Source organism: Phyllobates terribilis, unplaced genomic scaffold, assembly GCF_046119375.1.
Source record: "Phyllobates terribilis strain yellow unplaced genomic scaffold, ASM4611937v1 Scaffold_9__5_contigs__length_417890890, whole genome shotgun sequence".
NCBI classification, from domain to species: domain Eukaryota; kingdom Metazoa; phylum Chordata; class Amphibia; order Anura; family Dendrobatidae; genus Phyllobates; species Phyllobates terribilis.
This window is the reverse complement of record NW_027362769.1, coordinates 401,393,549-401,406,844: the sequence shown is the minus strand read 5'-3', so window position 1 is coordinate 401,406,844 and position 13,296 is coordinate 401,393,549. Positions and strand designations below refer to the sequence as shown.

Here is a 13,296-nt window from a genome sequence, read left to right as displayed (position 1 = left end):
GGGACTCACATAGTCCTTCATACAAAATAATGGGCCTCACATAGTCTTCCGTACAGTATAATGGGCCTCACATAGTCCTCCAAACAGTATAATGGCCCCACATAGTCCTCCATACAGTATAATGGGCCGCACATAGTCCTCCATACAGTATAATGGCCCCACATAGTCCTCCATACAGTATAATGGGCCCCACATAGTCCTCCATACAGTATAATGGGCCGCACATAGTCCTCCATACAGTATAATGGCCCCACATAGTCCTCCATACAGTATAATGGGCCCCACATAGTCCTCCATACAGTATAATGGCCCCACATAGTCCTCCACACAGTATAATGGGCCCCACATAGTCCTCCATACAGAATAATGGGCCCCACATAGTGCTCCATAAAGAATAATGGGCCCCACATAGTCCTCCATACAGTATAATGAGCCCCACATAATCATCCATACAGTATAATAGGCCCACATAGTCCTCCATACAGTATAATGGGCCCCACATAGTTCTTCATACATTATTATTGACCCACATAGTCCTACATACAGTATAATGGGTCTCACATAGTCCTCCATACAGTATAATGGGCCCCACATAGTCCTCCATACAATATAATGGCCCCACATAGTCCTCCATACAGTATAATGGGCCTCACATAGTCCCCCATACAGTATATTGGGCCCACATAGTCCTCCATACAGAATAATGGGCCCCACATAGTCCTCCATAGTATAATGGGCCCCACATAGTCCTCCATAAAGTATAATGGGCCCCATATAGTCCTCCATACAGTATAATGGGCCCCACATAGTCCTCCATACAGTATATTGGGCCCCCTCCATAGTATAATGAGCCTCACATAGTCCTCCATACAGTATAATGGACTCCACATAGTCCTCCATACAGTATAATGGGCCTCACATAGTCCTCCATACAGTATAATGGGCCCCAGATAGTCCCCCATACAGTATAATGGGCCTCACATAGTCCTCCAAACAGTATAATGGCCCCACATAGTCCTCCATACAGAATAATAGACCCCACATAGTCCTCCATACAGTATAATGGGCCCCACATAGTCCTCCATACAGTATAATGGCCCCACATAGTCCTCCATACAGTATAATGGGCCCCACATAGTGCTCCATAAAGAATAATGGGCCCCACATTGTCCTCCATACAGTATAATGAGCCCCTCATAATTCTCCATACAGTATAATGGGCCCACAAAGTCCTCCATACAATATAATGGGCCCACATAGTCCTCCATACAGTATTATGGGCCCACATAGTCCTCCATACAGTATAATGAGCCTCACATAGTCCTCCATACAGTATAATGGGCCCCAGATAGTCCCCCATACAATAAAATGGGCCCCATATAGTCCTCCATACAGTATAATGAGCCTCACATAGTCCTCCATACAGTATAATGTGCCCCAGATAGTCCCCCATACAATAAAATGGGCCCCACATAGTCCTCCATACAGTATAATGGGCCCCACATAGTCCTCCATACAGTATAATGGGCCCCACATAGTCCTCCATACAATATAATGGGCCCCACATAGTCCTCCATACAGTATAATGGGCCCCACATAGTCCTCCATACAGTATAATGAGCCTCACATAGTCCCCCATACAGTATATTGGGCCCACATAGTCCTCCATACAGAATAATGGGCCCCACATAGTCCTCCATAGTATAATGGGCCCACATAGTCCTCCATACAGTATAGTGGGCCCCACATAGTCCTCCATACAGTATAATGGGCCCCACATAGTCTTCCATACCGTATATTGGGCCCACATAGTCCTCCATAGTATAATGGGCACCACATAGTCCTCCATAGTTTAATGGGCCCCACATAGTCCTCCATAAAGTATAATGGGCCTTACATAGTCCTCCATACAGTATAATGGGCCCCACATAGTCCTCCATACAGTATAATGGGCCTCACATAGTCCTCCGTACAATATAATGGGCCCCACATAGTCCTCCATACAATATAATGAGCCTCACATAGTCCTCCATACAGTATAATGGGCCCCACATAGTCCTCTGTACAGTATAAGGGGCCCCACATAGTCCTCCATACAAAATAATGGGCCCCACATAGTCCTCCATACAAAATAATGGGCCCCACATAGTCTTTCATACAGTATAAATGGCCTACAAAGTCCTCCATACAGAATAATGGCCCCACATAGGGGTGGTGGTTTTGGTGTCGCGGGCCAAATATAATCACTCTGCGGGCCAGATCTGGCCTATGGGCCAAAGTTTAGCATGTATGTCCTAGTACTAGCCCTAGTCCTTTTCCTAACCCTAGTCCTGTGCCTTGATCTTTTCTTAACCCTAGTCCTATCCCTTGATCTTTTCTTAACCCTAGTCGTAATCCTAACCCTAGTCCTATTCCTTGACCTTTTCCCAATTCTAGTCCTATCCCTTGTACGATTCCTAACACTAGTTCAAGTCTTAACTGTAGTGGTATCGCTAACCCTATCTGTCTCGCCCCCTGGGCCGTGGGGCACTCGGGACCGGGCTTCATGGCAATGCTGGGAGTAGTAGTGGCGGCCCGGTCCCGTGGCTCAGGGTGGTCAGGCCAGTGGTAGTCTATGATGTGCTGTAGGTAATGTCCGACTACGCCACCCGTGGATTGCGGCTATTATGAGCCGCCGCTGCAAGGCAGACCGCTGAGGCTGATGGTGTTTGCAGCTGAGGTAGTGTTACTCCCCATGGGAAGAGTGCAGCCCCAGGGCAGTGTAGAGGATGGTGGGGGTGATGGTGCAGAGGGTCCCAGTGCCGTTAGTGCTGGAGGAGCAAGGAGTACACAGACAACGTACTGCAGTCCAATGTCTTTTACTCACAGTTCATATGCTCCGGGTCACTTCAGCGCAAGCAGTGACCACCCAAGTCGTGCGGTGTCCACCAGGTGAGGGACTCGGTCAACCCCCAGGCACTTCAGGAGTATGGTTCAGAGCTCCTTCCTATCCTTCCTTCGGCTCATGCCCCGCCAGTGACCAAGCTTTTGTCCAGCTCCCGATGGTCTATGCGGGCAAACGTGGGCCCCGTTTCCCGCTACCCTATATGGTGCCTTCCTAGCAAGGTTTAGCAAGGGGTCGCACCAAGTGATGGTCGCGACCTCCGGTTCTTGGCTGAAGATTATTAGCTTCCACCAAATTGGGATCCTCTTCTTGCCTGACCCGTCACCCGATTCACGTTGGTCCTTAGGGTCCCTTCCACCTTCTTGTTCCTGAGCCCTTCTGTTTCTTGGCCACTTCTTTCCCTTTCCAGTTCCTTTTCCTCTGTTCCTTCTCCTCTCAGGCTCCGGCCCTTTTCTTTAGGCCTGCCTCTGAGCAGAGCTTCTACAGAGCCTCTGCTCCCTGTCTTCTCCTCTCTCAGCTCTCAACTGAACTCAACTCTCCGATCTAAGATGTTGTCCACCTTTTATACTTCCCTCTAGACCATGAGCTCAGGTGACCAGCAACCAATGGGCTCCTTCCTACGCTCAGGAACCGTCCCCTCCTGCTCCTACATCACCGGGTTTTCCTCCCCCCTCCCCACTCCAGCCAGGGACATGATCTGTCGTGCCTGCATTACTGTCTAATGGGAGCACCGTTGAGCTGTCCCCCGGAAATGGGGTGTGTGTGATGCATGCAGCCTACCGAGCCCTGGTCCATACTCCATCCTTACCCGGGAGTGGAATATCACACCTCTGGCAGAGGTACAATACCCCTGTAGCGGCCGAACCCTCGGGGCGCTACGTATCCTTAACCTAGTCCTATACCTTGTACTATTAGTAACCCTAGTTTTATTCTTAACTGTAGTTCTATTCCTAACCCCACAGTAGTTCCTTCCCTAACCCCTGTTTCTAACCTTAGTCCTAATATTAACTCCAGTCCTATCCTTTGATCTTTTCACAACTTTAGTCCTATCCCTTGTACTATCCCTAACCCTAGTTCTATCCTTAACTGTATTGGAATTGCTAACCCTATCCGTAAACCTAGTCCTATGCCTTGTACTATTAGTAACCCTAGTTTTATCCTTAACTGTAGTTCCATTCCTAACCCTATAGTAGTTATTTCCCTAACCCTGTTCCTAACCTTAGTCCTAATCCTGATCCTAGTTCTATCCCTAACTGTAGTCAAATCACTAACCCTATTCCTAACCAAAGCCCTATCTCTAACTCTACTCCTATCCTCAGTGCTATCCTTAGTCCTATTCCTAACCCTAGTGCTATCTATCCCTATCCTTAGCATTATCCCTAGTCCTGTTCCTAACCCTAGTGCTATCTATCCCTATCCTTAGCGTTATCCCTAGTCCTGTTCCTAACCCTAGTGCTATCTATCACTATCCTTAGTGTTATCCCTAGTCCTGTTCCTAACCCTAGTGCTATCTATCCCTATCCTTAGTGTTATCCCTAGTCCTGTTCCTAACCCTAGTGCTATCTATCCCTATCCTTAGTGTTATCCCTAGTCCTGTTCCTAACTCTAGTGCTATCTATCCCTATCCTTAGTGTTATCCCTAGTCCTGTTCCTAACCCTAGTGCTATCTATCCCTATCCTTAGTGTTATCCCTAGTCCTGTTCCTAACCCTAGTGCTATCTATCCCTATCCTTAGTGTTATCCCTAGTCCTGTTCCTAACTCTAGTGCTATCTATCCCTATCCTTAGTGTTATCCCTAGTCCTGTTCCTAACCCTAGTGCTATCTATCCCTATCCTTAGCGTTATCCCTAGTCCTGTTCCTAACTCTAGTGCTATCTATCCCTATCCTTAGCGTTATCCCTAGTCCTATTCCTAACCCTAGTGCTATCTATCCCTATTCTTAGCATTATCCCTAGTCCTGTTCCTAACCCTAGTGCTATCTATCCCTATCTTTAGTGTTATCCCTAGTCCTATTCCTAACCCTAGTGCTATCTATCCCTATCCTTAGTGTTATCCCTAGTCCTGTTCCTAACCCTAGTGCTATCTATCCCTATCCTTAGCATTATCCCTAGTCCTGTTCCTAACCCTAGTGCTATCTATCCCTATCCTTAGCATTATCCCTAGTCCTGTTCCTAACCCTAGTGCTATCTATCCCTATCCTTAGCATTATCCCTTGTCCTGTTCCTAACCCTAGTGCTATCTATCCCTATCCTTAGTGTTATCCCTAGTCCTATTCCTAACCCTAGTGCTATCTATCCCTATCCTTAGTGTTATCCCTAGTCCTATTCCTAACCCTAGTGCTATCTATCCCTATCCTTAGCATTATCCCTAGTCCTGTTCCTAACCCTAGTGCTATCTATCCCTATCCTTAGCATTATCCCTTGTCCTGTTCCTAACCCTAGTGCTATCTATCCCTATCCTTAGTGTTATCCCTAGTCCTGTTCCTAACCCTAGTGCTATCTATCCCTATCCTTAGCATTATCCCTAGTCCTGTTCCTAACCCTAGTGCTATCTATCCCTATCCTTAGCATTATCCCTTGTCCTGTTCCTAACCCTAGTGCTATCTATCCCTATCCTTAGAATTATCCCTAGTCCTGTTCCTAACCCTAGTGCTATCTATCCCTATCCTTAGCATTATCCATAGTCCTGTTCCTAACCCTAGTGATATCTATCCCTATCCTTAGTGTTATCCCTAGTCCTGTTCCTAACCCTAGTGCTATCTATCCCTATCCTTAGTGTTATCCCTAGTCCTGTTCCTAACCCTAGTGCTATCTATCCCTATCCTTAGTGTTATCCCTAGTCCTGTTCCTAACCCTAGTGCTATCTATCCCTATCCTTAGTGTTATCCATAGTCCTGTTCCTAACCCTAGTGATATCTATCCCTATCCTTAGTGTTATCCCTAGTCCTGTTCCTAACCCTAGTGCTATCTATACCTATCCTTAGTGTTATCCCTAGTCCTGTTCCTAACCCTAGTGCTATCTATCCCTATCCTTAGTGTTATCCCTAGTCCTGTTCCTAACCCTAGTGCTATCTATCCCTATCCTTAGTGTTATCCATAGTCCTGTTCCTAACCCTAGTGCTATCTATCCCTATCCTTAGTGTTATCCATAGTCCTGTTCCTAACCCTAGTGATATCTATCCCTATCCTTAGCATTATCCCTAGTCCTGTTCCTAACCCTAGTGCTATCTATCCCTATTCTTGATGTTATCGCTAACCATAGCGCGATCCGTAACCAAAGTCCTATCTATTACACTAAAACTACCCCTATTCCTGTCACAACCTCTAGTTCTACATTTAAGCAACATTTTCTATACCTTAAGATTTGGCGCTCTTGTGCTCCCCCTCGCTAATGCACAAGTGTGAGGCCCATCCAGAGACCAGATCATAAAACACTTAGTGTGAACAAACAATAGTACCCACACCTCCACACCTCAGGATGAGCGTCTCCCGAAGCAAAGTCAGGGCCTTGGGCGATGCACATTGTGAGTCCAAGGACTTCACCATGCCGGAATCCCTGGTGGACCAGATGCGCGGCTGTGGCGGAGGTGCTGGGACTGGTGAGATGTGGGGCTGTGGCGGAGGTGCTGGGACAGGTGAGATGCACGGCTGTGGCGGAGGTGCTGGGACAGGTGAGATGTGGGGCTTTGGCGGAGGTGCTGGGACAGGTGAGATGCGCGGCTGTGGCGGAGGTGCTGGGACTGGTGAGATGTGGGGCTGTGGCGGAGGTGCTGGGACAGGTGAGATGTGGGGCTATGGTGGAGGTGCTGGGACAGGTGAGATGCACGGCTGTGGCGGAGGTGCTGGGACAGGTAAGATGTGGGGCTATGGTGGAGGTGCTGGGACAGGTGAGATGCGCGGCTGTGGCGGAGGTGCTGGGACAGGTGAGATGTGGGGCTTTGGCGGAGGTGCTGGGACAGGTGAGATGCGCGGCTGTGGCGGAGGTGCTGGGACAGGTGAGATGTGGGGCTGTGGCGGAGGTGCTGGGACAGGTGAGATGCACGGCTGTGGCGGAGGTGCTGGGACAGGTGAGATGCGCGGCTGTGGCGGAGGTGCTGGGACAGGTGAGATGTGGGGCTGTGGCGGAGGTGCTGGGACAGGTGAGATGCACGGCTGTGGCGGAGGTGCTGGGACAGGTGAGATGCGCGGCTGTGGCGGAGGTGCTGGGACAGGTGAGATGCGCGGCTGTGGCGGAGGTGCTGGGACAGGTGAGATGCGCGGCTGTGGCGGAGGTGCTGGGACAGGTGAGATGTGGGGCTGTGGCGGAGGTGCTGGGACAGGTGAGATGCGCGGCTGTGGCGGAGGTGCTGGGACAGGTGAGATGCGCGGCTGTGGCGGAGGTGCTGGGACAGGTGAGATGCACGGCTGTGGCGGAGGTGCTGGGACAGGTGAGATGCGCGGCTGTGGCGGAGGTGCTGGGACAGGTGAGATGTGGGGCTGTGGCGGAGGTGCTGGGACAGGTGAGATGCGCGGCTGTGGCGGAGGTGCTGGGACAGGTGAGATGTGGGGCTGTGGCGGAGGTGCTGGGACAGGTGAGATGCACGGCTGTGGCGGAGGTGCTGGGACAGGTGAGATGCGCGGCTGTGGCGGAGGTGCTGGGACAGGTGAGCAGTGAGGGCGGTATTCTTTTTCACCCTTGTCCACATAAACATAATGACAGACGGACATTTTGCTGAATTCGCACAAAATGAACAAAAAAAAAATCAGATTCAGGAGAATCCACAAAGTTTTGTAGAATTTGAGGCGTCACACATTTCTACTCCCATCATCCATTTATACCCAGGACTGTGTCTATAGCATGGGGCGTCCTTCTGAGGTTTCTACAGCGAGATAGATAAGGATTCTTTACTGTAAGAGCAGAGACATTACACAACTCTCTTCTGGGGAAGTTGTGCTTGACATCAGCCAAGAGATGGAAGCACTCACCCCCGGAGGACGTGTCCCCCCAGCCGGTCACCCAGCACTCCATGCCGCAGGGGAAGGTGACGGACACATCGGCCAAGCACACCGGCTGAATGTATTGGGTATAATTGACAGGACCGGACAGCAGGACCAGAGCGATGTCTCCCGGGCTTCCCACGTCTGTGTACTGTGGGTGGGTGATAAACTGCTCCACTGTGGACAGAAGCTCATGAGGATTTGTCACCGCGAGCTGATACATTCCCAGACGCACCGTGTAGTCCCTGACAGTCCTACAATGGAAGAAAGTGGCAGGTCAACATCGAAAATGTCCCTATGACAACACTGGCATACCTAAGAACAGGAAGTGTTGTCATGGGATCATAGCAGCCCTGATAACTCCGCCGGGCACTTACCCCAGAAAGCAGTGCGCAGCCGTCAGGACCCACTGCCTGGAGATCAGGGACCCCCCACAGAGATGGGAGCCCTTATACCACAGGCTGACCTGCCAGGGAAACTCTCCGTCCACAGCATCCGACCCCCCAACAATCCGGGTGACAACTTTCGGGGACCCACATGATCCTTGTGAAGCTGCTGAGATACCGGACAAGGAAACTAGGAAAAATAAAGAATTGTCACTAATGTTAGAGTTATTGAGCTTTGGAAATGATTCATTGTGAACGGAGCATTTCTCGCCCCTACGTGGAGCAGCTGCGGACCCCCGATTGTGTGACTCCAGTGGGCTCCACTGTGATCGGTGACTCCAGCTCAGCTGCATTATCTGATGGAGTCTGTGGTGGTCACAATCCAGGTTGTGCTTCATCTGAGGCTCAGACTGCACATCTGTCTTTCCACCATACTTTACACTGCAGCTTTCCAATCTGAGGTAGTATGAAATTCACTCTCATTTATCTTAAGCTCAGACTGCTGTTCATTACTGCCACCATACTTTATACTGCAGCGTCATTATCTAGAGCATGTGGTAGTCTAATCCTATCCTCATCAGTATTTCAGACTGCTGTTTGCTCTTTCCACCATACTTTATACTGCAGTTTATTATGTGAGGGAGTATTTAACAGTCTAAGATCCCTTCTTTTTTATCAACTTGCTGTTTATTCCTTCTCCATACTTTATACTGAAGCTTCAATAAAATCCATCTCCTATCTCATTATAGGCACTAGCTGCTGCCTTGTTCCTCCGTCATACTTTACACTGAAGCTTTGCTTGTTTAGCAGGAATAGAAACTGTACAACTCAGGCCGAGGGGAAATGGTGGGAAACAGCGGAAATATCAGGAGGAAAATGTGACCATTGTTCTTTGACGGTAATTATTAATATTCAAGAAGTCACGAAACCCAAAAACCCAGCAGAGGACTGGTCTCAACAAAAACTCAGCAGAGGACTGGTCCCAACAAAAACTCAGCAGAGAACTGGTCCCAACAAAAACCCAGCAGAGGACTAGTCCCAACAAAAACCCAGCAGAGGACTAGTCCCAACAAAAACTCAGCAGAGGACTGGTCTCAACAAAAACTCAGCAGAGGACTGGTCCCAACAAAAACTCAGCAGAGAACTGGTCCCAACAAAAACCCAGCAGAGGACTAGTCCCAACAAAAACTCAGCAGAGGACTGGTCCCAGCAGAAACCCAGCAGAGGACTGGTCCCAGCAGAAACCCAGCAGAGAACTGGTCCCAACAAAAACTAAGCATAGGACGGGTCCCAACAAAAACTCAGCAGAGGACTGGTCCCAACAAAAACTCAGCAGAGGACTGGTCCCAACAAAAACCCAGCAGAGGACTAGTCCCAACAAAAACTCAGCATAGGACTGGTCCCAACAAAAACTCACCAGAGGACTGTTCCCAACAAAAACTCAGCAGAGGACTGGTCCCAACAAAAACCCAGCAGAGGACTAGTCCCAACAAAAACTCAGCAGAGGACTGGTCCCAGCAGAAACCCAGCAGAGGACTAGTCCCAACAAAAACTCAGCAGAGGACTGGTCCCAGCAGAAACCCAGCAGAGGACTGGTCCCAGCAGAAACCCAGCAGAGAACTGGTCCCAACAAAAACCCAGCAGAGGACTAGTCCCAACAAAAACTCAGCAGAGGACTGGTCCCAGCAGAAACCCAGCAGAGGACTGGTCCCAGCAGAAACCCAGCAGAGAACTGGTCCCAACAAAAACCCAGCAGAGGACTAGTCCCAACAAAAACCCAGCAGAGGACTAGTCCCAACAAAAACTCAGCAGAGGACTGGTCCCAACAAAAACTCAACAGAGGACTGTTCCCAACAAAAACTCAGCAGAGGACTGGTCCCAACAAAAATTCAGCAGAGGACTGGTCCCAACAAAATCCCAGCAGAGGACTAGTCCCAACAAAAACTCAGCAGAGGACTGGTCCCAGCAGAAACCCAGCAGAGGACTGGTCCCAACAAAAACTCAGCAAAGGACTGGTCCCAACAAAAACCCAGCAAAGGACTGGTCCCAGCAAAAACCCAGCAGAGGACTGGTCTCAGAAATAGCCCAGCAGAGGACAAGTCCCAGCAAAAACCCAGATGATGACTGGTCCCAACCAAAACCCAGAAGAGTACTAGTACCAACAAAAACTCAGCAGAGGACTGGTCCCAGCAGAAACCCAGCAGAGGACTGGTCCCAACAAAAACTCAGCAAAGGACTGGTCCCAACAAAAACTCAGCAAAGGACTGGTCCTAACAAAAACTAAGCAGAGGACTGGTCTCAGAAATAGCCCAGCAGAGGACTGGTCCCAGCAAAACTCAGCAGAGGACTGGTCCCAGCAAAACTCAGCAGAGGACTAGTCCCAACAATAAGCCAGCAGAGGACTAGTCCCAACAAAAACTCAGCAGAGGACTTGTCCCAACAAAAACTCAGCAGAGGACTTGTCCCAACAAAAACTCAGCAAAGGACTAGTCCTAACAAAAAATAAGCAGAGGACTGGTCTCAGAAATAGCCCAGCAGAGGACTGGTCCCAGCAATAACCCAGCAGAGGACTGGTCCCAGCAAAAACCCAGCAGAGAACTGGTCCCAGCAAAAACCCAGCAGAGGACTGGTCCCAACAAAAACTCAGCAGAGGACTGGTCCCAACAAAAACTCAGCAAAGGACTGGTCCTAACAAAAACTAAGAAGAGGACTGGTCTCAGAAATAGCACAGCAGAGGACTGGTCCTAGCGGAAACCGAGCAGAGGAATGGTCTCAACAAAAACTCAGCAGAGGACTGGTCCCAGCGGAAACCGAGCAGAGGACTGGTCTCAACAAAAACTCAGCAGAGGACTGGTCCCAGCAATAACCCAGCAGAGGACTGGTCCCAACAGAAACCCAGCAGAGGACTGGTCTCAACAAAAACTCAGCAGAGGAATGGCCCCCCAAAAAACTGAGCAGAGGGCTGGTCCCAAAAAAAACAAAGCAGAGGACTGGTCCCAACAAAAAATAAGCTTAGGACTGGTCACAGAAATAGCCTAACAGTGGACTGGTCCCAGCAAAACTCAGCAGAGGACTGGTCCCAGCAAAACTCAGCAGAGGACTAGTCCCAACAATTAGCCAGCAGAGGACTAGTCCCAACAAAAACTCAGCAGAGGACTTGTCCCAACAAAAACTCAGCAGAGGACTTGTCCCAACAAAAACTCAGCAAAGGACTAGTCCTAACAAAAAATAAGCAGAGGACTGGTCTCAGAAATAGCCCAGCAGAGGACTGGTCCCAGCAATAACCCAGCAGAGGACTGGTCCCAGCAAAAACCCAGCAGAGAACTGGTCCCAGCAAAAACCCAGCAGAGGACTGGTCCCAACAAAAACTCAGCAGAGGACTGGTCCCAACAAAAACTAAGCAGAGGACTGGTCCCAACAAAAACTCAGCAGAGGACTGGTCCCAACAAAAACCCAGCAGAGGACTGGTCCCAACAAAAACCCAGCAGAGGAGTAGTCCGAGCAAAAACCCAGCAGAGGACTGGTCCCAGCAAAAACTCAGCAAAGGACTGGTCCTAACAAAAACTAAGCAGAGGACTGTTCTCAGAAATAACCCAGCAGAGGATTGGTCCCAGCAAAAACCCAGCAGAGGACTGGTCCCAGCAAACACCCAGCAGAGTGCTGGTCCCAGCAAAAACCTAGCAGAGGACTGGTCCCAGCAAAAACCCAGCAGAGGACTTGTCACAACAAAAACTCAGCAGAGGACTGGCCCCAAAAAAAACTCAGCAGACGACTGGTCCCAACAAAAACTAAGCATAGGACTGGTCTCAGAAATAGCCTAACAGAGGACTGGTCCCAGCAATAACCGAGCAGAAGACTGGTCCCAGCAAAACTCAGCAGAGGACTGGTCCCAGCAAAACTCAGCAGAGGACTGATCCCAGCAAAAAAACAGCAGAGAACTGGTCCCAGCAAAAACCCAGCAGAGAACTGGTCCCAGCAAAATCCCAGCAGAGGACTGGTCCCAGCAATAAGCCAGCAGAGGACTGGTCCCAGCAAAAACCCAGCAGAGGACTGGTCCCAGCAAAAACCCAGCAGAGGACTGGTCCCAGCAAAAACCCAGCAGAGGACTGGTCCCAGCAAAAACCCAGCAGAGAACTGGTCCCACCAAAAACCCAGCAGAGGACTGGTCCCAGCAAAACCCCAGCAGAGGACTGGTCCCAGCAAAATCCCAGCAGAGGACTGGTCCCAGCAAAAACCCAGCAGAGGACTGGTCCCAGCAAAAACCCAGCAGAGGACTGGTCCCACCAAAAACCCAGCAGAGGACTGGTCCTAACAAAAACTCAGCAGAGGACTGGTCCTAACAAAAACACAGCAGAGGACTGGTCTCAGAAATAGCCCAGCAGTGGACTGGTCCCAGCAATAACACAGTAGAGGATTGGTCCCAGTGACACACCCCCTGGGCCGTGGCGTACCTGGAGCCGGGCCTGTAGACGCTGGGTGTTGTAGTCACTGTGGCGGTGACCCGGTCCGTGACCCAGGGCGGTCAATCCAAGGGGTAGTATTTGTATATGAATGTAAATGTCCGACTACGCCACCTGTGGAATGCGGTCAATAGGAGCCGCCACTGCGGAACAGTCCTCTGAAGCTGATGCTTTGCAGTAAGGGTGGTATAACTCCCCACAGGTAGAGTGTAGCTTCAGGGCAGTGTGGATGATGGTGGTTGTGCAGGGTGTCGTGGTGCAGAAATAATCACAAAGTCCGTATAGTGCAATCCCAGGGTCTTTACTGGTGGCAATGATATAGGCCCAAATGGGAGTACTGGCTAGTGATGAGTGCCTGGTCAGTCTGAGAGCAATCATAGAGTCCTCCTGGCCAGGTGGAGTTGTAGGCCTGCCGTTCTGACTATACTCTTTTGACTATTCTGCTTGCAGCTGTGTTTTAGCCCACGTCCCTGAGTGTAACGTGCTGTGCTCACCCGTATGGCTGGCAACCCGGGCCTTGTGGATTCCTCGCTCCTCTGTGGCGGTACTGGTCCCTTGGTGCTGCTGAGCCTCCGGGCTTCTGATGGGGC

At 50.1% G+C, this 13,296-nt stretch overlaps 1 protein-coding gene across 1 annotated transcript in view; it reads right to left on the bottom strand.

Moving 5' to 3' along the window:
* LOC141162619 (transmembrane protease serine 9-like) overlaps nucleotides 1-13,296 on the bottom strand; it is a 44,157-nt gene that overhangs the window by 18,971 nt on the left and 11,890 nt on the right. The window contains exons 3-4 of the mRNA XM_073648894.1: nucleotides 8,238-8,436; nucleotides 7,849-8,114 (exon numbers count right to left, since the gene is read on the bottom strand). Of these exons, the coding sequence (XP_073504995.1) occupies nucleotides 7,849-8,114; nucleotides 8,238-8,436 (465 nt within the window). The remainder of the gene's footprint in view (nucleotides 1-7,848; nucleotides 8,115-8,237; nucleotides 8,437-13,296) is intronic.